Source organism: Lagopus muta, chromosome 10, assembly GCF_023343835.1.
Source record: "Lagopus muta isolate bLagMut1 chromosome 10, bLagMut1 primary, whole genome shotgun sequence".
Classification (NCBI taxonomy): domain Eukaryota; kingdom Metazoa; phylum Chordata; class Aves; order Galliformes; family Phasianidae; genus Lagopus; species Lagopus muta.
Window position 1 is genome coordinate 3715338 of NC_064442.1, and position 23960 is coordinate 3739297.

General features: G+C 41.7%; 2 protein-coding genes across 6 annotated transcripts in view; one reads left to right on the forward strand and one right to left on the reverse strand.

Annotated features, from left to right (window-relative positions):
* Positions 1-22188, reverse strand: part of PGPEP1L (pyroglutamyl-peptidase I like) — a 31117-nt gene extending 8929 nt beyond the window's left edge. The window contains exons 1-4 of one of the 5 annotated variants that reach the window (XM_048956596.1): positions 12992-22188; positions 9328-10158; positions 6879-6931; positions 346-462 (exon numbers count right to left, since the gene is read on the reverse strand). In XM_048956596.1, coding sequence (XP_048812553.1) covers positions 346-462; positions 6879-6931; positions 9328-9361 — 204 coding nt within the window. In that variant the 5' untranslated portion in view covers positions 9362-10158; positions 12992-22188. Of the gene's footprint in view, positions 1-345; positions 463-6878; positions 6932-9327; positions 11930-12386; positions 12622-12991 lie in introns of those variants that run through there. The other 4 variants (XM_048956600.1, XM_048956595.1, XM_048956598.1 and 1 more) reach the window with 4 other exon arrangements.
* LOC125698371 (protein FAM169B-like) overlaps positions 11980-23960 on the forward strand; it is a 262140-nt gene continuing 250159 nt past the window's right edge. Inside the window, exon 1 of the mRNA XM_048956594.1 lies at positions 11980-12212. Coding sequence (XP_048812551.1) covers positions 12179-12212 — 34 coding nt within the window. The 5' untranslated portion in view covers positions 11980-12178. The remainder of the gene's footprint in view (positions 12213-23960) is intronic.

The window sequence follows — 23960 nt, forward strand, 5'->3', positions numbered from 1 at the left end:
ACCAAATTGTGGTTTTTTTGTTTTTCGTTGTTGTTGTGTCTACTCAACTCCACACTTCAAAGCTGAAATTTTTTTCTCATTTTTTTCCCTACAATTTATGTAGGTAGATGTATTTTTCTTTGTTCTGCATGCAGTTATACTGTTTACATGGCACAGGATTAAAGTGGCATGCTAATTAATTTGTGCTCCAAAGTTGTTTGGAGCCTTCATCACCGTTTGTACAGTCACTATCCAGAGCTGCCTGATACACATTGTGCAATAATCTTTTGGAGATCTTTCTAAAGATTTACCGGAAATATTATTTAGAAATGAAGGGGAAAATTGCCCAACGTTGTGACTACTCACTATTGGATGAAGAGTTGTCCATATCCTGAAGATTTGTTCCTTTGCTTTTTGGTAAACCACTGGTAGCTGCATGATACGAAGATCGATGTTTTTTCCAAGGCCTCTCTTGGACAGCTCCTATAGATACAAAAAACAAGCCAACAACTGTGATGGATGTGTAAGAGCAGTGGGTTTTTCAGCGTGACGTAGAAATCAGGCTGATTCAACTGAGCAGATACGGAAAGCAATGTATCACTGCGTAGCCCTATTGTTCCTTGCTCTACAGCGAGACCCAGTTCTGATGACAGCTCTCCGTTTTTATTAAAGGAAAGTCAGCTGTACAAAAGAATTTCTTAATGTCACATCCGTGTTGAGCCATGGTTATATTTTCCAAAAGGGTGCTCAGCCTCCAGTGTGTGGTTTGTGCAATCCTGATATGAACTGGCCCATGGGGAACCATGAAATACAGAATTTCTCAGGAAAGATCCACATCTAGTAGGCTTTGATATAGGTAAGCTGTTCCTCTGAAAGACAAAGTAGATAAACCTGAGCTTCTGGAGAGACACAAATGAGAGAGAATTCTCATTAGATGTCACTTGGATAACATTCCACCTGCTGTCTTGACCTTGCTTCTGAAAACCCTTGCTCAAAGTGAGTGTCAGCACAGTAGCATGTTGAGATAGGAATTCATTTCTTTTTGATCTAGAAAAAAGATTTCCCTGATGAAAGAAGGAAATGTTATTTGTTGGAATGTTACTTCTTTGTTATGGAGTTGAAGTTCTGCATGGGGCCTTTTCCCAAAGGAAACAAAAATTATGCCCAGGACTGAGATAAAAGAAAAAAAAAAAAAAGGCATCCTTTAAAACAGCAGGTTGGCTACATGTGTGCAAGATGGTCTTGATAGGAGTCAAGGATGAGCATCATGTGGTGATGCCTTAAATTATTTTGTCAGTGGAACAGGGCTAATCAAGAAGCCATAAGCCTTTATGAAGAACGTAAATACTGCAGTGGCAGGATGCAGAAAGAATACAACTGAGACAGAAAGCTTTGTCCCAGTGAAGCAAAGTGGTGGTTGAAAATCCCTGTTACGTCTTAGTAGACCACTACAAAAAAGTGTACACATTTTCTGAGTTTCTATGGAGGGCATGGGCAAGAAGTCACCAGCAACAGTATTCGATAGTCCGAGAAACTTGTAACTTTTTCAATGTCATTGTTTCCTTAAGGTTTCCTTTCTTACTAAGGATATTTGCGTGCATGGGGCTGAGTTTACTGGGAAATTTGCCCTTCAACACTGGCTTCCTATATAAACTGTTCCAATTTTCTTGTCAGCGGAAACATTGATTAGCTGTGCTCAATAAACTATTTGACACAAGCAAGGAAACAATGCCTGCAGGGAAGTAAACACATTTAGAGAACACTGCCAGCCTTTTTTTCCTCTGGGCGCTGACAGTCTTTGAGAGGCCATTGCATCATCTTGCTTAAGAATGCTGTACTGTGTCTTAGCGTCCAAAAAAGAAAAACCCCAGCTGGTTCACAATTAGCATTTTATTTTCTCAAACATTTTTAATTTTAACATTTAATGAGATTCTTCCTTTTTAACTATAGGACTTAAAGTGCTTGGCTATCCACAAGTTTAGTTTAGGATCAGAAGACCCAAAGTTGTATAAACTATTGTAAGATGTTCTTTCCTTGTGCTGTCTGGATTGAGGTTCTTGTCGCTCTCTGTCGTAGAGAAATGCAGAAATTCCTTTTGTGCAGGACAAAATCAGAAGCTGGCCAGTAGCCCAGGGTTGGGAATTTGTGTCAAAGGATGATGGTTGGTTCTGTCCTAAGGAATTATAGCACGTTGTCCATAATACGATTATTTTGTTATTCAGGAATCCTAAGCATGGACTTACACTCCATTACACACATGTTGAGCAAACAGAACAAAAAAAAAGGTTGTTCCTTGTCTCAGCCATAATCAAAACGATTTTTACATTTAATGTGAGAATCTGAAGATGAGAAGGAACGCTGAATCCCACACTGGTGAATCAATTCAGTAAACAGCCTGTGTGCTGTAGTTGAAACAGCAAAGGAAACACTGAGAGACTATAGAACCTATGGAGAACTGCTTTTTATTTTTATTTATTTTTTATTTTTTTGTGGGAAAAGTGGTTCAAAAGAAAACAAAGTTGTTGCTGTTGGAAAGCCTTCCTAAAAGGAAAATAGAATCCAGTATTATCAGTTGACAACCTGGAGTTGTTGGTGAGTTGTGATCACAACCACAGCTCATTGGAGTTCTGGCTCATGCCCATGCATAGCCCTCTCCAAAGAGGAACGATGTGCGCAGAGCGGTTGAGGTCAGAAGCAGTGGTTGTGTGTTACACTGAGTGTGACAAACAACCTAAACTTTTAGAAAGCTCCAGAACATTTCACAGATCTTCTTTGAGTTTTCACAGTTTTGGGTTGCCAGGACGTTAGGGAGTGGGGAAGTCGGTTGCATGTGTTAATTTTGTGCACCTCGTTCAGAAAGTGGTTGATGCAGTAAAAAAAAAAGTCATTTTTTCCCTTCTAATCCTGCAGATAGCTCTTTAAAGTGTTAGAGATATAAGAAAGTTCCAGAACACAAACGAAAGAACTAAATAGCAACGTCTTATTTTCACAGATGATGAAACCAAAGCAGAGAGGGAGAGAGATTAAATGACACATTTCCAAAGACCACATGGTCAGCAGCAGAATGAAAAACTGCCAGCAGAGGTCTGATCCTTGTCTCCTGATATCAGACGTAGTTCCCAGAAGCAGTTGGAAATGTGACCTGTTGTTTGCACTAACAGTTTAATTGCTATGAATGCTGTCACTCAACTTACACTTGTGCCCTACTAACTGGAGAATTCGACCTTGATGGTAGGTTGCTCTGATAGGATATTTAGCTGCCAAGTGCCAGACGTAGGCTTCTGGAGGAAATATATAGCAATGGAGTTGGATCAAGGGGTGTTAGGTGGGACCATTGGTCTGTAAGATGGAATAAATGGTTCAGGAGATCTGAGATTCTGAGGGTCCCACGTGGTTCTGAAGAACACATCATAATAACTCTGTGTGATCTGTCTGCAAATGTGGTGTTAACTCTCAGTGTTGTTTTTCTCCAAAGAGAATGTTCTGCATTTCAGGAGTTAAGAGGTGCTGGTGGAGCTTTCATGCATATATCAGGAGGGTATTTCAGGTGAGTGCAGTTGTGAGAACCATGAAAAACTTGGTGAGGCAGGTTTCCAAAAGAGAATCTGTCTTTCTAGTGCTAGGCCATGTGGGGCCTACATGTTGGGCCATGTGACAATGTCTGTAAAGGCCCTGAAGTTTTCCTCAATAACTCTGAATTGACAGGTTTGCTGGTACTTTCTGACTCTTCTGATTATCCCTTTTCCTAAACACTCAAGGAGCGCTTGCTAAGGAATGACAAATCCATAGTGATGCTGATGGGTGCTAAAAGAGGAAATGCAAAACAGTGCACTGCTGCATAGTATCAATAAGAAATCTAAGAACTCAGAACAAATGCTCTTCCTAAACTAACAGTGATCTGTAAAGTCTTAATATTTATCATCTGGTTCCTGAGGATGTCAGAGAAATCAGCTTTTCTGCTGACTATGAGGGACTACATAGTTAGTTTGTAAGAGAAACAACATCATGCTAATTTTTGGAGTGACCAGTAAGGGTATAAAAGGGATATTACTCTTGGAACAAGATGTGTGCACACTGGATTGATCTCTGATCTTTCTTCCAGCAAGAAATAAGCTTTAGGAAAATTGCTGATCCTATCAGCAAGCCCAAGAGTGAAAGAGCATCTTACAGTGAAGGTGGCAACAGAGATCTTAAGGAAGCAAATGCACATAAGAGTGAGTGCTGCACACAGAAGTGAAGGCATTGCTCTTTGGCAAGGCCCCATTCCAAGAAGCATAGAGGGAAGGGAACGCTTTGAGAATTATAACCTGAGACTCCCAATACGTGCACTTCTACAGGAATTGATACGTTTTGCATGTGAGGACTCTCCTGGGATGTGCTCTTAGTTGAGATGATAAATGTCAGTGCTGCAGCTCTGCAGCATCTCTGAGACTGCCGTGGCTTTTGATAAGAGTGCAGCTCAGTCTGAGGTAGTAATTAGGATAGCTCTGGGTAATACTATGCAACAATTAAGCCTTAGTAATCATGTTCAGTATGTAGCTCTGGTGTGGCTGCTCAGTACTTCCAGTGCACTCTTGCATGATTCTCAGGAAAGAGACTCCGCAGGAGGGCTTTATGTCACTTTAGTGATCCATGCAGTAACTCCAAGCCAAGTTAGGATTACTTTCAGATGTAAATTCTACATTTTGCTGTCTTTAATATATGTGCATAAGCTTCCTCAAGACCATTGGGCTCATATGAACAAGGCTAATGGAACAATACCATGAGATTGCTATTTAGTATCAAAAAGCCTATCGAAATTCCAAGTACTTCCAGATTTGTAACAAATTTCCCTGAGTTGTCTGGATTACCCACCTTTGCCAGGGAATCGGAAACCAAAGCAGCATGGCCAGTACGAATACAAATTAATTCCTCACAGAGGGTGTCACATCAGAGAGAAATGGGTTTGTACTCTATACACAAGAACTGACATCTGTTTCATTATGGACTGCTGCAGTCCATGTTATATAACTTCCTGGCATAGCAAGTGCATGCCATTGTTACAGAAGACTCACCAGTGTATTTTGGTGTTGGGCTGTTTTGCTTGCAGATAAATAACATGGTTTCACTGGGAGGTGGGTGATATTGCATCCAAAATTAGAGCCAATGGGACCCAGGAAATAATGAGCAAGAATATTGTCAACCGACAAATATTTGCGGTTTAAATCACCTCATGTTGGAGCTGAGATAATTTACAGGTATTCTGTGATGACTGGAAAGTGGAAAGGTAGAACACAAGTGCTTTGTTTTTTTTTTCTTTCTTATTAGCCCACAGGGATGACATCCCTCATGACTTAGGGTAGATAATAGATACATTTTTCCAAACAGCAGCTTGCACTTGGCGCTCCCCGTCCAGCAAAGCTAGAAGCCTTTGGTCTTTGGAAATATTTACTAGTTCCTTGTTTATTTACTCATCATCTCTTGACTTGTCTGCACTTCGTTTTCAAGACATCCTCAGAAGCTGTCACCTGAAATTGTAATGCAGTTACAGTCCTGTAGGGTCACAGTCTTTCTATCACTACTAGCATTATCTTACAGCTGTTTTTTTGATTCCAATGTCCAGATCAATTAAAGTTAATTATTATTGGCTTATTTCATTTCCTCTAGTAGACCATAATCTCCTCAGTTTGTTTTGTATGTCTAACTTTCCATTTTACCCATATTATCTGTTGTGTTGCATATTCTTCACCAACATTCCAATTAGTTTTTACTGCCTTGGTTGTTCTCCAGCTAGTTTCAGATTTCATTGCTAACCTTCTTTCTACTTAAGATTGATAAAAACTTGTGTGAAAGACCCTTTCACAATAACTCTGCTCATAAACACTTGAAGAAAGTAATGGAACCCAAGAAATGGCCATTGTCTGTGCCAGGAGATCTAGGGTCAAAGCTTAGACCTTAGGTGTAATTTGTACATAGACTCAGCAAATCTCTGTAGTTGTTCCTAATGATTAAGTATGTATATTATGACCTTTCACACTTTAGATTAAGCTACAGTATTAAAGTATCAAACTAGTAAATTATCACCTTGTAGCATACAATGTCTTATCTACTAGGGGCGGGTGTTTGTTTTGCAAGGCATATTTAAATATAGAAGTTATGCACAGCTCTTAAGATACACACAATGTTAAAAAAAGAATAATTGTGTTCTGGGAAATCATTTATTTGTGGAAATTTTTGATATTGGCTACTCAATGTAAAGTCACACATTCTTATTTGAAAATAACTGTAACTGAAAAGTTTACGCTGAAAGCCAGGTATGCAAACAATGTTTTTATATAACCACCACCCTAAATTTGTTCTAATGCAGATATTTAGGAAATAATCAGGAATATTCAGGACTCCATCTTAGACATGCTGCAGCTACTGATAGAATCAAGGTGTCTGGACTGGGGAGAAATCTGAATGATCTTGCTTTCAGTGTTAACTGCAGACTTTGCTGTCTTTTGAAAGTGGAAAGCAAAGCTAAGATGTGAAAACATACTTAGAACAGACCTGCTTATATCCTGTGTTCCTGAAGTAGGCAGTAATAGCTTCATAGTGGATAAGAAGGAAATCACCTGACATAGACGCGATAAAATGAATCACGGTGTGTTTACAGAAGGCAGAGATAACTTATGGCACATGCACTGACTACAGACAAAGAACAAATGTCCATTAGACTTCTAAAAGTGTTCTGAAAAAAACCTTGCCGATCACGTTCACTTCTTCATTATTTTCTTCCCTCTGTGTCTGTTCCAAAAGCTGCAATTCTGTTTAGTAAGAAAAATAACTGTCTTGGAAGGAATGGAAAGCCCAGAAACAGATTGTCTTTGGATCTCCACAAAATAAAACACCTCCCTCCCTTTTTTTTTCCTGCTTACCTTCACGGCTTCCCAGCTAGAATTAACCAGGTATTGTCTAAAGGGACCAAAACCTGAAAAGGAAAGAATGTGCTTTTAACTTATCCTTGCTCTGCAAGGTTAGGTTAGCTGACAACAGGTATGTAATCACATCTTTGTACTTTAATATTTTTTGTTACAGAGGTTGATTTTTTTTTATTTAATATATTATTTAGCCTCTATGACATTCAAGGGAAGGGTCAGCACTTTTTCAGATGTGCTGACATAGTAGCTAATCCTACAAGCCTTATGAGGTAAACTTAACTGAAGCTGCTAAATGTTTTGGAGCCAAAAGAGCCCCGTTCATGTAAGTGATGATTTGGGCAGAATATCATTAGCCACAGAAATATTAAATTAAATTGACTGGTGTCAACAATCCCAGGTCGCTGTCATTGTACCTTTCTTACTGTCGAGAGCTCAGGAAGATGAAAGTACACGTCTGAAAGAGTAAAACTTGATTTCATTTAGTTTTATGATTTCTTTTGTGAGCTACTTTTTTATTTAACAAAAAGACAAAAAATTGTTTTGATTTGGATGGGCATTTTGTCATCTAAAAGTTTGATGGAAAGCTCCCACCGCCTTCATTAATCTCAATTACTGCTCTCAGTCCAGTGTGTTGGAAAGTCTTGGACGCTGGGCAGCAGGAAAACTGGTCTGTGAAATGGTTGTAGTGCTTTACATTTTAATACTTAAAAATCCACAAATAGACAAATAAATACCGACAGTGTATGGTTACTCCTTTGCACATTGAAAGTTACTTGTATATGGGAATAGTTGAACTTAAATTATTAAACTTTACAACAGCTTTAATAATTAATGGTATATTTTAAGCATTTCTTAATTTGCTGATACTTATTTAATAACTGCTTGATCTTTTAATATCTCTTTAATATGATGCAAAGCCTGGTGGTAGTTGTATTGCTGCAATGATTTCCCTGGGATTGGGAAGCAGCACTCATTTCACATTGATAGTGAAGAAAAAAATCTCTCTGGCTAGATTTACAGAGTGAAATTAGGGGGACACTCACCCCATTTTGAAGCTGCAGTTGTTGTGCATGTTGGGGTACCTGCATGTGTGCAGAGTTGTAACAACGCTATTGAATAATTTGGAGTTGAATTCATGCATCCCAGCAGTGGCTGTAAGAATCCACTGCTTGGGATAAATTATTCTATGTAACAAAATAAATGTAGGAGAGTTTTACAGTACTGAAATTCCTGCAAAAACTTCAAGAGCTAACAGGTTGAATATTATTAGGCACTATATAATAAACTGGGCTCACTGCCAGCAGGTTTATATTATGAGCAGGTGAGAATGTGACAGAGGCATGCTGTGATAATCTCTGTAATAGCTTGAAGATGCACCTGTGTCTCTAATGGGACACACTAGACTAAAAGCATTTGAACAAGTATATTTCTGTACCTAAATGGCGATGTAAGGGGAGAAAAAACCTAACAAGGTGCTAAGAAGTGTGCCCATCAAGGGTACGTGCTATAAATATCATAGGGAGAACCAGGTTGTCAGCCTTTTTAGAGGTTAGCAAATACCTCTTGCTCTCTCCTGCACTCCCATTCATTTCAACTGCAGGTTTTTGGAGCAAGCCAAACTAGTTCTGCTCATCTTGGAGCTATTAAAAAAAAAAGAAGTGTTTAATTGAAAACAGCAAGATGCAAATCTCTTTGATGTAGCTTCAACCTCGTTCCTGTGTCCTCGGTTGACCTACAGTGGAAAATTATCCTGCAACTCACATGTCAAGATATGTGTAATGACTGCCTTTAGATGAGCCAGTGGCAATGAGAGGGACAGCGAGTCGCAGCGTTCCTTAGGAGCTTTAACCTTTTAAAGCTAGTAGTCTCTAGCTGGTGGCTCTGCCACTGTAAATCAGCCAGCAAGAAAAAGAACAAATTCTGTCCTTTATGCTGCACATTCACACATGTTCTTTTGATATATTTAAAGTTAATGGTCTAGTTCAGCAGTGGTGAGGCAGCATCTACTGTTCAAATTTCTCTTACCTTGCCGTGACACTGAGACCCTGAAACTTGCCATGTGTGGTTCTCATTCTGGACACTGACTACGTGACATTGTGATGCAACCTGGTTTTGCTGCTTCAGAGCTCCTTTTGGGTAAGCTTTATCTAATAGTAGCCTGCACTGCCTTGAGCTACGTGGTTTGGATCAGAGAGAATGTCAACAAAGATTAAAACATGGAGAGAATGAGCAACAAACCAAACTGGATGGCAGTAAAGAGGGCATGCTGCAGTTTGTTTCCGCTGACATGTATCTTAAGAAGGCACAGCAGTAAGTTATTTTCTATTTGGAATTGTAAGTATGACCGTTTGCTACTGTTTTTCCCTCCAGGGAACTGTTTATGACACAGATCAAGTATGTATTCATACCATCTTTAGCTAAAAGGAGAAGAAAATAAAAATCTTACCAGTCACAACCACAATGTTGGTATTTGAATCCATGCTCCAAAAGGTGAAATCTCATCGACTTGCAGTTCCAAACAGTAGTATCAGCATTCATGCATCTATGGGAAACTTCCTCATCTGGGGCATCTATTTTTTGATTCAAACCGTTCTGAAGCATGCAGATTTCTATTGGATGAAGAAAGTGTTTTCATAAAGCTGAGACGGGTTGGGATTCACACCAGAGGAATGATTTCTGTCCCATGGAACTTTCAAAACAAGTTGTTACACCTCCATATTAAAGGCAGCAGGTTACCTCAAGAACAGAAAAGGCTGCAAGAAACTTTTTGCAAAATGTCCAGCAATAAAATATCCAGCAATACTTTGCATCAGAAAACTGTATATATACAAGTAAGCAAAACTATTTGGGTCACTTTTAGTGTATGTCTGTGGATACTGTATTCTTATCACTGTTGTAATTCTCTTTAGTGAAGAACTACTGAGCTAAAAACACGTACCTCTATTTCCACTCTATTCAGTGTTAGGGTTAGTTTCTTATTATCTATAAATACATAGAGGTAACTTCCCTGTTCTCCCTCACAGCACTTACCTCATTCACTCATCTTCAGCTTTATCTTACATTATTTATTAAACTCCCCAAGCTCCTTACACTTTAAAAATAAACATTAACAGGAGAATATGTATTTGCTAAAGCAAAATATTTACTCGGTACGATTGAATGGACAACACATAGCAAAACTTCAGTCCAAATTAAAATGTCAAAGGAAATCTTGAGGCGGTGAGTTTAATAGCTGGTGTGTCTTCATTAAACTGAAGTGCAAGAACCAACAGGGGGCCTGAAATCAAAACATATGCACATTGTCACTGCCCAAAACAAAAGCATATGAAAGTCCTCTTGGGAATTAGAACTATGTGGGCAGAGGGTTTTGCTGAGTCTTGTTTTGAGTAGGAAGCATGTGCATGTGTGTGAGAGAGAGGAGAGAAATAAACTAAGAATAGAAAGTTGCTGTGCATTCTCAAGAGAGATGGTAATTATGAGATCCTAAGAGAGAAAATCCCTGAAGAACTCTCCTGGATTGGCTGGTGGCCGAGCAATGTTTGGAGTTACAAGCTGCTTCTGTCCTTTGAATCCTCCTAAACTGAGAGTAATTTGTGGATTCTTTTTGATAAAATGACACTGATTCTATCACCACTGTCTCTCCCTGGCTAATAGATCTTGCAGAACTGACTTTTACTAGCCACTGAGGCTGAAGGAGCAGCCAGTAAACCAAATGGGAAACTGCAGCTTTAAATAAGGTAAAATTTACCACTGCCATCAGTGAATTGCATTTACAATTCCACTGTCTTTCTTTTTCCTAGGTCAATCAAGATGTGTTTATGCAGTTTATGTGTTTGCAGCATATGGGTATTTGAGGTGTGTGCCTGTTTGTTTCCTCATCCACAATTAAGAAAACAAGCCCTGGATATTTGAGAGCAGATCACAGACACAGCTGACTCAGCTCAATACTGTTTTTTTTTTTCCAGCTGCATACTGATATGATTGACATGGTGTTCATCTTGAAGTGAAGAAGAAATGGAAGCAACTCAACTATGAAAATGCTGGTTATCACTCTTAGATGGAACACAGTGTCACAAAAACAGAGGAGACGAACATTTTGGTGTAAAGCTTGCTGTTCTCTATGGGTCAGTGCCCATGAAGAAGAAACAAACTCAGTAGAAATGGGAAATGGAAAAATGTTATAGCAATTTCACTCACATTTTTTTTTTGAACAGCGTTGCCTTGTTTATGGAAGTTCTTCTGCAGTTGGTTCTATCGGTGCAAGCCTTGTGCTTAGCACCAATGGAAACCCTGAAATTGTATATAATTTTAATGTAGCCAACCTGTTGGGTGGCTGCTATCGTTTAGTTGTGCTGTTCTTGTAATATTAGCAAAATTCAGCTCCTGTGCACAAACAGATTTTTTTTTTTAATTGTCTGCTATAGTTTAACACAGAGAAAAAAGACCTCAGCAGGGCAGAGTGTAACTTTCCATCAATGGGTCTCTTTTGTTCAGGCATTATCCACAGAGCACATGCAGGATCACACAATTTAAACAATTATTTATGAGATAGTATGCAAAATACTTAAGTAGAACCAACAGATTCCTTGGGCTTAATGGTAATATGTTTACCACTCCTGGTTATAAACAAAACCCAGCTGACAAGTCTTAGCTGGCCAGGACATTTTCAAGATGACGGTGAAACCTTTGGGCTGAGTGACGTGTGTGATACTGAGGGAATGGTGGAAGGTGCAAGGCTTCGAGCGGTCACAGGCATGCACTGAAATGCACTGATGTGCTGCACAGTGGCTGTGTGACTGAGCGTCAGCGCTGAGATTGCTCTTGTCCCACAGCGGAGGGCAATACCGCTTTGTCTTATCGAGGAAAGAAAACACAGGTCTGCATGGGTACGTTTTTACAAACGTTTGAAGGGAAGATCAACCACGTGGAGTTTTGTCTTACAGCTCTGGCAGGAATAGAGCGTGCAACAGCGGCGCGAGCCGCCTGAAGAACTCTGAAATGTCGCTTCAAATGGACTGAAGCAGCGATATTCCCCAAAAGCTTAGTGCAGAGGTATGCTGATTTGTATCGTTGCTGTTAAGGGAAGAAGCGAGCTTCGGTGCTCGCGGAGGGGAGCTCGGGGGCCGCTCGCTCAGCCCTGGGGCTGCAGCCGGAGCTTCTCCCGCCCGCTCCTTCTCAGGCCACCCTCCCTCTCGGTCCCTTTGTTTCCCCGCCCGCACTGAGGGACGGGGCCGCACCGCCACCCCCGGCCGGGGCGAGGGCGGGCCGCGTGCTGGGAGCCCGCCTCATAGGAAGTGATGGAGGCCGAGGGAGGAGGCCGAGCAGCCGCTGGTAAGAGGAGAGGGAGCGCGCGCGCCCGCCCGCCAGCCGGAGCCGCGCGCTTCACGGCTTCCCCTCCTTCCCTCAGCGGCCCCCGTCCCGCCCGTCCCCTCGCGCCGCTCTGCTCCTCCGCCGGCAGCCGCCCCGCTCGCTTCTCCTCCCTCGTGCTCTTTGCACGTCGCTCACCCGCGCGGTGCCGGCGAGCAGCTCCCGTCCCGCGGTGCCCCGTCCCGCCCGCAGCTTCGCGCCGCTGCGGAACGGCGGGCCCCCCGCGCTGCCCTCGGCGCCCGCCGCGGCTCTGTGAAGAAAGGCCAAAACGCGGCCGAAGTCGCGGGCCTCTCCAGGAATGCTTTGTTCCGTCGCCTGAGGTCATGGCAGGACGAGCCCCGGCCTTGGCGGCCGTGCTTCTAGAGGATCGCTGAGGTGAGGAGGGGCCTCAGGCGGCCCCGCTTGGGCTCCCCGTCCAGCCGTGCGGAGCTCGTGGCCCGACGGCTCGATGTGCGAGAAGCAACAAAGAGCAGGGAGAACACTGTCTAAGCACACGTATACGTCTTTAAGGCCAAATTGCGGGCTGTGTTCAAGTGCTTCCTTGGGGGGAAGCAGAGCACGGCGTCGGGGACACGAGGAGAGGCGAACGCGGTGCTTTTTGACCGCGGAGAAACAGCTGGGTGGTTTTGGTGTACAGAGGAGCTGCAGGAGGCTTTTTCCATTGTACGTGGGTGACGTGGGTGCTCAGCCCTTCAGCGGATACTTTGTTAATTGTGAGATGGCTGTAGGATAAGAAAACTCACCGTCTCTAATGATTAATTCTGGGGAAAGAAAACCTTTGCCCCTTTGCTTGCAGCGACCATCGATTTGGTGGTGTTTGTGGCAGCTGCCAAAGAGCCTCTGCCCAGCACAGCCCAGCTGGGAAAGCTCCTGATTGCATTCCAGGTGCAACACTGAAGCAAACAGATTAGGTTAGCTCCAGGTTGGCATCACTTCTGGTGCCTGGAATCTTATTTTAGGACAAACTCAGTGCAAACTCTGTCATGGATTTCCAAGGCAGCCCAGTGTGTGAGGCATCCTGGTTGTATTTGACTAGGAGCTCTTCCAGCACTCTCTGCGTGTGCACCATTTGTATAAGGGCCCATTGCATCCCCTCAGCTACCTTTTGCACTGCTTTCCCTCTTGCTCCTGTTTTATGCTCTTTCTTAATTTGTCACACCAGCAGGTAAATGGAGAGAAAGTGAATTTTATCTTCTGAAACGCATTTTAAGTTGCTACCATTTATCTAAAGCACCTACTTCATCCCCTTCAGTAAAATAACGATGCTGTTCATTAGTTCCTCTAACTGCTCATGGCTAAATGCACTTGTAGTCAGAATGCTCTATTTTTTCCTCTCCTGCCAGCCACTTGTGGAAGTCAAACATTGATAATAATTGCATGTTGATTCTTCTCTTCTCTTCTCTTCTCTTCTCTTCTCTTCTCTTCTCTTCTCTTCTCTTCTCTTCTCTTCTCTTCTCTTCATTCTACTCATGTTTTTAAATGCAGTATCTCTAGATGAATGGGACTAGGCTTTTCATGTCCCAGCAAATGGACCGTTGGGTGCTTCAGGTACACCTACATTTTATTTTCCTGATTTCTTTATTCTCAAATGGAATGTTTGGAAGAGTTATTCCTCTCTTCTTTTGGGACAAATGTCATTGTAGCCATCATTTGAATTTTGACGTAGTTATTCAATTAATTGCATACCCATATGTAACAATTGAATGAGTATAGGTTGAGCATACAGCACACTTCAAGAAAGTATTGGATTCAACGATTAGCTTTTCTTGTGCAAAAGGTACTTTCCAGGTTATGTCTTCTATAATGAGGTTGTACAACTCTACATGATCTCAAGGTCAGCTGTTCCTGTGGCTTTTTCATAAAGCAGGACTTGCAAGGTTATGATTCCAGAGCTGAGAAGTAGGTAGATGCCACATGACAGACCCACACATCTAGCTTAACAACTGCACTAATGAAGTTTTAAATTTCCATCTGCCTTGATGTTAATCATTTAAAGTTTGCAGGTGTGAGGGCAACACCCTGAAAGGTGGAAACTCAAAATCATGACAGTGTGGATGCACATTTAGAAAACCTATTCGAAGCTCTAACTTAGAGTCTGATCAGCAACTGTATTCCTTCAGCATAACTAAACTCTCATCTATGGAAGAGAGAGTGTTTTACTCAGACTGAGGAGTATGCTTTTGTAGGAGGTAACAATTTCTAGAACCTTTTTACTTTCTGTGCCACAGGAAGGTAAGTTACTGTCACCTTGCTTTAACATAAACGCGTAGTTACGGCCCAGAAGGAAAGGAAACAGGTAATAAAATCCTTTCTCCTTGGAAATACTTTCCTAAAATAAAAAAATACACTCCAAATCCCAGCAAACAAATCTGAGTCTCTTTTCATAACAGCGTTTCAGGAAACATACACCTTCCCTCGGGGAGAGAGTATAAGAGAACAAACCACAAGAGAAAATCTTGCCTGTTTAAATTTCAAGGGGCAAGATGTGTTGCCATTATGCTTGTGAGTGTGTTATAAGGACCTATGTAGAACACACTGCTGCATATTTTCTGCATTGTATAAGAGCTGCACACCAAGAATCTCACAAACATTTCTAGTGGCATGCACTGGTCACAGTCCTTACATATTGTGTTTGGAAAATGAGTGGCAGACCCTCAGGTCACACGTATCCAAAGTAAACTGTGTCCTGCTCATTTTCTGAGTGGTCTGTGGATGCTTAAAAATGTTGTTTGTAACCTTTGAAACTGCTGTCTGGTGGCTGGTCTTTATAGTATTACCAACAACAGATGGCAAATGGCTCTGTTGATGTAGTTCTTGCTAGTGTTTCATTCCTGTGAAGTTCCACAGTCTCAAAGTCTCAGAAAATGCCTCCATATTTTTTCTGCATAATGATTTCAAGCCAAACTAAATAAAAACATCTTATCAAATTCAAATTCCCATGGTGTCATGTGACATTTTTGTAATGATTGCCTTGCAGCAGTTTCAGATAAGTGCACGTTTGGTAGCAATTTAAGGCCTGTGTCCTTTAAGTAATGCTTATTAGTACGCAACAGATGCCATTTAGAAACATTATGCCTTTTAATAGGCTCTGCTTTTAGACTACATTTTCTCATTCCAGGCAGGCTGTGGATCAGGCAAGCTTGGAGGTATGCTGCTGCTTATGCAAAGCCTAAGTCAATTTTCTGCTCTGAAGTCAAGCCATGTGTTTTTCCTTGTTTCTTCCATTCTGGCCAATGCTGTCTGGTGTTTTTCCCCCCCAGTCATATCTTTGGCTGATTGTCAAGGCATTACAATCAGAACCTTTTGCATTTTTAACCACCATCATCGGTTTCTTTTGTTCTTATGGAAGGGTCTGTGTAAACTGAATTGAAACAATCTCAGCTTTACTATCATGAGCACAGCAAGCGTGGAGTTAGCTCTCTATTGCCAGCCTGTCCTTCCTTCTCTGCTTCTGTCTTCTCCCAAAATGAAATAAAGGAAAAAGCAGAACCATGCTGATTTTGGAGCACTTTCAAAGACATGTAAAACAGCTGACACAATGGCACAGAGAAACAAGAAAGATGTTTGCATATTTTCTCCACTACATGCAGCTGTTTATTAAAGCAAGAGGTTCCAAGACAGACTGAGAGGCTTGTGATAGCTAGTGTAGGTGACATATTAATTTGCAGCTGCATAATAAATTTACTAATGTGTAAATTACTATGGTAGAGAAGGAGTTTTTTTGTTTCCTTTTTATTTTGCTTAAATTAATTGCTTTATTTTGAGATTAATCTGGCAGTACAAATTAGTCCTTGTAAGTAATTTGGGGGAAGGCTGCTGAGCTGTCTTAGGTAGACTTATGTGCTCTACTGATTTCTCAGATGTACAGCATTTGCAACTCAATCTATGGGGGGATCTGAAGCAGGAAATCTGTCTGGTTGTCTCATATTTTCATTACTGCATTATTTGTATGGGGAACACTGTGCTTCCTGATGGCAGACCGTGGCTTTCAGGTATCCTACATATACCACCCGTACTGGCAGTTTGTATGCAGTGAAGGTAAAGGCTGCATGTAGGCCCTGTGGTGTTATGTTCCCCACATGTGCTTTGAGTGATGGTAGTAACAGGCAAATGTCATTAACATGTCACGTAAACTTTAGTCCTGGTGCCAATTTGTGAGGGTGGCTGTTTCAGTAGTAATTTTAAAGGCTTTCCTGTCCTAAATTGCAGATATTTTCTGAAGCTGTTGTAGCTGGCAATCTGTCTGACATCTTCCCATGGGATGAAATCATCTTTATGCTAGTTCGTTTTCCAAACTGACTTGTCATTTCTTACCATTTCACTATTCCTTGTTTATCACTACATGAGGTGTTATCTTCCTCTTTTCCCTTATATTACGGGTTGACTTCTAGGCGTTTTGTGTCCTCCTCTCTGCCTTCCATCTTTGTAAGGAATTAATGCTATCACACTTGAACTGGTAATTCCTAAAAGCTCTTCTGTTGTTCACTGCAACTTTGCTGTCATTTTTCTTCAATTCAGCCTCTTTGAATAATGAATGTACTTTAGAGATACATTCGAGGGCATCGAGTGCACCCTCAGTAAATTCGCAGATGACACCAAATTGGCTGGAAGTGTGGATCTGCCTGGGGGTAGCGAGGCCCTACAGAGGGATCTGGACAGGCTGGAGAGCTGGGCTGGAGCCAATGGGATGAGTTTCAACAAGGCCAAATGCCGGGTCCTGCACTTCGGCCACAACAACCCCAGGCGACGCTGCAGGCTTGGGGCGGTGTGGCTGGAGGACTGCGTAGAGGAAATGGACCTGGGGGTATTGATTGATGCTCGGCTGAACAGGAGCCGACAGTGTGCCCAGGTGGCCAGGAAGGGCAATGGCATCCTGGCTCGCATCAGAAACAGTGTTGCAAGCAGGAGCAGAGAGTTGATTGTTCCCCTATATTCAGCACTCGTCAGGCCGCACCTCGAGTACTGTGTCCAGTTTTGGGCCCCTCACTGCAAGAAAGATATTGAGGCCCTGGAACGTGTTCAAAGAATGGCAACGAAGCTGGTGAGGGGTCTGGAACACAGGCCATATGAGGAGAGGCTGAAGGAGCTGGGAATGTTCAGCCTGGAGAAGAGGAGGCTCAGGGGAGACCTTATTGCTCTCTATAACTTCCTGAAGGGAGGTTGTAGTGAGCTGGGGGTCGGCCTCTTCTCTCGTGTCATTAGTGATAGGACCAGGGGGAATGGTTTCAAGCTACGGCAGGGGAGATTCAGGCTGGACATGAGGAAGTATTACTTTTCAGAAAGGGTGGTCAGGCACTGCAATGGATGCCCAGGGAGGTGGTGGAATCACCGACCCTGGGGGTGTTCAAGGAAAGGCTGGATGTTGTGTTGAGGGACATGGTTTAGTGGGAGCTATTGGAGGTAGGTGAACGGTTGGACTGGGTGATCTTTTAGGTCTTTTCCAATCTTAGTGATTCTATGATTCTATGATTCCAGTGTCATTTGGGGCCACCCATTCTTTGACAGTCAAACTCTAATTTGAGGTCAGGCTTAGAAATATGAATTTCTGCTGGCACAGCTATTTTGGCTGTGGGTATGATGAAGTGAGATGTATCAGTGGCAGAGCTATACAAGAAAAAGCCCCTGGTGTGGACACAGTTGATGAGAACAACTTCATTGTTTGCATATTTTGTTTATTGGTGGACAAATAATCAAGTTGCCAAACGCAGTGGTTTTTTTAGATATCCAAGAAAATCCTCACCACTGTTATCTCCACAGCCTTCAGTAGTTGCTGTTAGACTTGTGCAGGAGCATATCTGCCCATTTCTTGGTTGTATGGAAAACAGTACCTATTAAGAACCTAATTCTGATGTCCAGAGATTCAGAGGTTTTAGCATCAACCTCACCCATTTAATGAAATGTCCCTGACAAAATCCCTGCGTGAACTGCAACCCTAAGGGTTTTATTCATTACAGCCCTGAATGTCACTTCACGGCTGCGTTTTCTCTGGGTTATTCTGTAAGCTCTACCTCTTCTTAGCATTGATGCTCTGTGAAAAAGAGAGTTAGGTGTGCAGCAGTATGAATTTAGATACATCAGAGTTACAGCTGGTAGCACTCCCATGGTTTTGCAGCTCACTGCAGTATTTATTTATAAAGCCTGTTTGTGGGCCATAATGTCTCAGCTTTTTTCAGTCACATTAGGTTAGAGCTTTGTGCCAGGCCAGATGTGCATTTTGTGTGTTAAATGCCAGGAGTAGCCTGTTTACATAGACATGTTTTAATTTCTCTGTGCTATGAACTGGGTGTGACTTCAGTTTTTTAATGTAGCACTGCTAAAAATCTTTCTGAAGGGAAATTCACGTGGATGAAGCCTGTTTGAGGAACGGGAGCACTGTGGGTTAGGATTGGTCAGCACCATTTTGTGATCCCTTCAGCGTGCACTTGCTTTCCTTGATTTGAAAGCATATTAAATGACGTGCTTTCATCCAGGTAGTTTTCCAAAATAGCTTAATAATTAAACCAATTATTTATTTCATTTGCCTATTTTTCCCCCCCCCTCCATTTCATAAATTGCAGATTACTGTGACAGATTTTGGAAACTAAACGAGATGTGCACACAGACCCCAGTCACATCACGAGGTTCTGATGGCCTCTAAAGCTCCTTGAGGAAAGTGGAAATTGAAACTGTTGGACATTTTTTCAGAGTTAGGCTTGTCTGGTCTTGTTTGGTCTGTGCTCATGTACATTCTGCTAAATTTATGTGGATGCTTTGAGCTTTTTTCTTCCCTTTTCCTAAATTAGTAGTAAAAATGTATTAGTGTGAATGGGATGGCTAATCTGACAGCATCCTGCAGTTGGGATGCTTGATGTTTGATCTGCTCTGCGTTTGAGTGACAGGATTTGCAATAATGATACGTATAGCTACAGCTGAACTCATATTTAAACTTTGGTTTCTTGACTGAGAAGGCAATTAGGATTATTTCCCTACATTTCTGCCTTCATTTCTGCATTTCACAGCAGAAAATTATCTGCAGTCAGAAACTTGTATTTATTTTATCTCCTTTCATCATTTGAATTGTGATGGAATAAAGATTAATACCTAAGCAGCATTTTGGAATCAGACATAGAAACATGCTAATGCCAGTGCAGGTTTCTTCATCCTTTGTGTTCTGAGTGTGATTGCTCTATTTGTAGTGGTGAAAAGTGATGCAGTGGGGAAGAGCACTGTTTTCATTAATGATGTACAGCATGTGGTTAAGGGCTGCCTTGCCAGGTTGGCCAAATATCACACCACAGCATTTGCCCATTAGCTCCATTGCCATCACACACTGTGATGAGACTGCAGTTTCATTTCCACTAGAACTTGGGTTTTTGACATGAGCTTGCTCGATGAAAGTCAGGATATGAGAGTCAGGTTCTGCATGTACTCCTGGGAGCATGCCAAAGACCTCTTCCTTCCTTTGCAAAGTTAAACAAATATGGCTGTCTAATGATAACCACATGCATGGCTCATTGGAAGGAGTGGAGGAGTTGGTGTTAAGCACTGCTGTTTACCAGAGCTCCTGCTCCAGTAAGAGACTAGTGGAAAGTGCTTCTGTGACATGTACACAAAATACAAGAACAAGAGCTGTTGTCTTCAGGTCCCAGAAGCGCCGTGGCTGTGCTGCTGTAGTGGAGGTGGCAGCCCACAGGAGAACAGAGAACGATTTATGCTACATGATTTCTTTGACTTTTTGTGTTGTGACTTCAGAGAGACTGATAAGAAAAACGTCACAGCCTTTTGAAGTGGCTGATAAGATACACTTAACAGCTAAGAAATGAGAGGAAGATGAAGTGATTTGTTGGGGGCCACAAAAACACACCTGTGGTAGGAGTAAATTGTAGGGGCTCTGGTTTTAGTTCCCTCATTTAATTACAGAACCATTCTCTTCTGGGAATTGATATGATAACACAGACTTTTTGTGTTGGTGTACATATGTTTGTCACATATTGCAAAGTGGTTTTTAATTAAAGAAAAAAGTGGAAAATGCTTCTTGGACAGCAAAAACCCATGATACTGTCAAAAGCACTTAAAATCTGCTGAAGTGTCGGATTTTTTTATTTTTTTTTTTGAATTGTGAAATATATTGGCATGCAAATAAAGCCAATAAATAAATAAAACCAGTGCTGCTATTGCAAACATTACAAATGGCAAAATTGAATAAAATATGGGACTAAAAAGTTAGAAATGTTGAATTGTTTTTTTTCTATCTTTTTGGCTTCATTAGGAACCACACTTCTCGTTCTCTTACACATAAATGCAGTGCAATTAGCAGAAATAGGTACAAACGGGTGCACAGTGCAGACAAATGATGTGGTGACTGATGGCTGTTCTGCAAACACACGTTTCTTAATCGTTCCCTGTGTTTGTGGAACATGGAAAAGTAGTTGTAGGATAAATGATTAATTCACGTCAGACATAATGCTTGTTTCGTGCTTCATCCACAGTGAGATTGATGTATTTTGCTTTACAAATCTGGCTGCATCTTAAATGCTCTTATGAATTTCTAAAATGCTCTTTTCAACTCTTCCTTGGAAATATCAGCTCATCTTCATTTGTCAACCCAGTGATGGGTCTAGTCTGAAATCTCCGTGTCACCAATGTGATGGACCCAGTATTGATAAGCTACATATGAATACAGGGAAAATTTTAGCTACAAATTTGTCTTGTTTAATAAGTGATGCATTGGGTTCATGATCAAAAGGAAATGAGTATATGCAGTATGTACTAATATGAAATTTACGAGTATTTAAAGCATCTTCACAAAGAGATGGAATCGATTGTCCCAAATTGTAACTGATCTGCTAGGCAGTGACTAAATGGTAAGGCTGATAAGTAGGGTTCTAAAATGACTAGTCTAGTCAAAGAGAGCCTGAGGAGCGTGATAGGGATTTCAGCTGCTGGAGCATCACATTTATGTAAGCCTACAGTTATCTGAATTCGAGTTAAATTATTTCTCTTACAATATAGAGTTTAGTTGCAGGGGATGTGGAAGAATTGTCAGACAGAATCAGAGTTGAAGCATTTCATTTACCTTTGGGCATTCCTGCACTCTGCAGTTTCACTTGTGGAATTTCACATCCAAGTGTGTGCACCATGTGTTTTCTGTTGTATTGAGAATAAATTCTTTTGCCCGTGGAAAAATATTTCCTGCTTACTTCAACTGATCAGATGACAGTCTTGTTGAATCTGTAATGGTGAGGGTCTGTCTCTAGTCTACAAAAATAATTTTCTAGTTCAAGATGGAATATTGCCTTCTGTTTTGTGATTCCAGTCTTTATTTATCTACCCAGAGCAGAACGTAAGAATGTTAATCAAATCTATCTGGATTCCCACATATTGATTTTTTTTTATCTTAATTGAAGAGAACTTCATCTGACTTCTACCCCTACAAGAAAAATATTTGTCCACTTCATGGAACGCCCATAAAATTCATCTCTCTTGTCTGGAGAAGATAAAAAACCCTTGGTTTAGGGATCAGAACCGAAGCAAAGGGCCTTGGTTTACGTGGATTAGTCAAACTGTGATGTTTCAAGCTGAGGTACATATGGGTGCTGGAGTTTGGTGTCCCGTAAGGATGACTGAGTATGGGCAGTGCCTGCTTGCTGCGTCGCTGTTTGTAGCTGCAGCTTTTCATGTCGTATATCAGATTCATAGTGCAAATTGATGGACATTATTACCAGCGTGAGAGGAAATGCACTTACATGCGCAAGCTGAGAATATGGCCCAGACTGCTCTGGAACAAAAGAGAGCAGAATTACCATCTCAATTTTTGCTTTAAAATCCATTCTTCGTGCACAAAATCAAATTGCAGCCATTCAGTTTTCTATTTTAATTATCTCTAGGTAGGTTTTTTTCAGTGGACCTGCATCCGCTTCTTCCTCTGTTACCCCGAGTGCTGGAACCCCACAAGACAAAGGCTGGTACCCATCTGTTGCCTGCAAACCCCTCCTCATCATGCAGTTGTAGGAGCAATCTGTATGATGTGTTGACCAACGTTGGCAGCCACTACATTGTGAATACCTGGAATCCCTGTAACGCAGCAGGCCTCCGTTCTAAATTTACTCTGCTTCTGGTTTATGGCCCTTCCTCTGTGGCTGCAGCAAGAGGCCCCTTCTTTATGACTCACCCTCCCACCCCCTCCGCTCCCTGCTCCGATGGTAACCCTTTGTGCACATGGCCTGGTGGAAAATGTGCTCACTAGGTGCTGGCTGATTGGCTGCAACAACGTGCTCCTTTGTTGTCGCTGGGTAAGATCCAATTTGAATGAGATCTGTAAAAAGGCTGTGCTTGGGACATTGCAATTTTCGTATCTCAGGATGCTGGCGGGGGCCTCAGACTGAAGCGCTCGCAGGAGAATAGTGCTGCTTTCCTTCAAAGCAAATTTAAATTATTTTGCTGTTGATTTTGGAGACTTTATAATGCCCTGTTAGCCAGTAATAATTATTGCTGTAATCAAATGCCTAATAGTAACAGACTATGTCAGGGTTTTTGGTTTTGGTTCCATAGACAAAAAAAAGCTTATGAAAAGTATGTACACAGAAGAGGAAGTATAACTTCTTCACTTTGTTCTGGGGAAAACTGGGAAGCGCAGTTGATGTAAGCAAAATCAAGCAAACTCTGTGATCCTTCTACTGCCTGTGGCAGCTGTACAGTACAAGTGATAAGTGCACACGTGTGCAAATTTTGGGTGGATGTTCACAGAATCTGGCTTTAGTACAACTGGCTTCTTCAGGACACTCTGGGGTACCAGAAGTTAGACGCCTGCAATGTATTGTCCTGGAGGATCCCCCCACCTCCTCCTTTGATTGCCCCTTTGTTGGAACGTGTGCTCCTAACTCTGACATTTTCAGAGTATTACACAGGAAAGCCAAGTTAAATGGCAGTCTAAAAGCAATTTTTGGAGAGAAAATTACTTCTGTGGAAGGCTGAATTAATGAAATGTTTCAAAATTTTCTCAAATATCTCGTTATTTAATCTGTGATGTTATTTCATTCTTCTAATGTGTGGCTATTCCTATAGAATACAAGCATACTAGGTACCAGAAAGTTACTCTGAACCTAAAGGTGGTAATTGTTTTGTTCAGTGAGGAGAAAGCACTAATGCACTCAGTAAGTTGTTTTGGCTTAACAGTGGCACAGTAACACCTTGTAAGCAGCATCTCATGAAGAGTATTTATCAGCATAATCAGCATTTTTCTTTGTTCTAAACTGAAGTCTTATGTGCTGCCCTTCAGCTGCTCTTTAATAATAATCTTTGATTTCTTCCTTCCTTCACACGGCTTGTTTGGTTGGTGTTGTTAAACACTATGCAGGGACGCCTGCAGCAGCAGAAAAGTGCTACTGCTAAGTACTGGCTGGGATTCTATAATGCGACTCAACGTGCAGTGTTGCAATGCTTCTTTCTCTCATTTTTGTCACAGAACGGTGGCTTATGTTCAGCATTCTGACTACAGAGCTTTGCTGTCAAGGCTGAGGCTGTAAGCTGATTGCTTGTAAGGGCAGCAAAATAGTGCCTAATGTGTTTTAAGCAGTGCTGAGAGGTGGTGTATTAGATGTAGTTTTTTACCTTCTGGTAAGGAATCAGATTGTAATTGCTGCCAGAGGGAGGATGGTGGGACGGTGGACAAACGGTCTGACCTTGTCCTGCAAATCCCATGCTCTTCTTTCCATGGAAAGGTCTTGCTTTCAC